The 1,086-nt window shown below is 51.1% G+C and overlaps 1 protein-coding gene across 1 annotated transcript; it reads right to left on the reverse strand.

Annotated features, from left to right (window-relative positions):
- Nucleotides 1–102: 102 nt before the first annotated feature.
- On the reverse strand, nucleotides 103–1,086 carry TGME49_324900 (hypothetical protein; the record flags this gene model as incomplete). Its single annotated transcript, XM_018783075.1, has 2 exons — nucleotides 103–707; nucleotides 893–1,086. Coding segments are annotated over 2 exons (799 nt in total), but the record flags the coding sequence as incomplete, so codon positions are not given.

The following is a 1,086-nucleotide window of genomic DNA, read 5'->3' on the forward strand; positions in this document are numbered from 1 at the left end:
TCGATTCATCAGTTTTACGTGAATATATGAACACAGCACGAAGATATGCTTACCCCCTATGGAAGACAGAGACTGCACGTTTCGCGGTATTGTTCGATATCGCTACACGTACACAAACACTAAGAAGAGAAACATGCGAGATGGCATATGCGCATGCAGAGATTTCGGGTATTTGAAGCTGACGCCACTTCCAACAGCCGACAGAAAAAGCACAGTGACCCCCCTCGAAACACAGCGACTCGATCCACGCATGACAACCCTGTGCCCACGCCGCCGATGGCGAATCATGTTTCCCTGCGTTTCGACCGCATTCGCGAATGTACGTACACCCGGGATTCCTGCGCGATCTAAGGCGTGCACCTCATAAATTTTCTGTTGAGCTGCGAGTTTCTGTTTGGCCCAGAAGACGGCGTCGTGGAGAGAAAGGAAGCAGTTCTCTGGAGGTAGTGTTTCGTAAAACTGAGCCCTCTGCAAGAAATCGCGCATGGGGCCTTTCCAGTTCGCGAACACCATGGTGATTCCATTTTGTTTCAAGTGCGAACAGAGTCGCTGCAGCATGCGAATAGAGGTCACATCTAGATCGTTGATCGAAGATCCGTCGATGATCAGGTACCGCGTAGAGGGCTCCAGTTTCTGGCGAACCCGACTGTCGAAGTAGTCGCTGTTGCTGAAGTTCAGAGACGCGTCGAAACGCACGATTTTGATCCCTGCAGACAGAAAAGCGAGGAGAATCAATCCCCCAGATACACCGCAGGTGCCTTGTGGTGTTACCCCACCCATGCATCTACATACGTTTGAGTGAAAGATGGGAAACAAACGCTCGCTGGACGTTTTTGATCCACATCGCCTACCTAATCTGGCGGGGTTCTCTGTAAACCCGGGAGTCTCTTACCTGGTTCCTCTTTTGCCATGCGAAAACGCTCGATGTTTCGGTAGATGTAAGTTTGTGGAAGGCGCCCCAGGACGATGCACTGCGGCCGCGATGTTTTGCGCAACAGCCAGAGAAGAGAAAGAACAATCGAAACGAGAATCCCCTCCATCGCCCCGAACACGACCGTGAGAAAAAACAAACCAGCCAAAGAAGAA

The sequence above is a fragment of the Toxoplasma gondii genome (assembly GCF_000006565.2).
Source record: "Toxoplasma gondii ME49 unplaced genomic scaffold asmbl.1502, whole genome shotgun sequence".
Classification (NCBI taxonomy): Eukaryota; Apicomplexa; class Conoidasida; order Eucoccidiorida; family Sarcocystidae; genus Toxoplasma; species Toxoplasma gondii.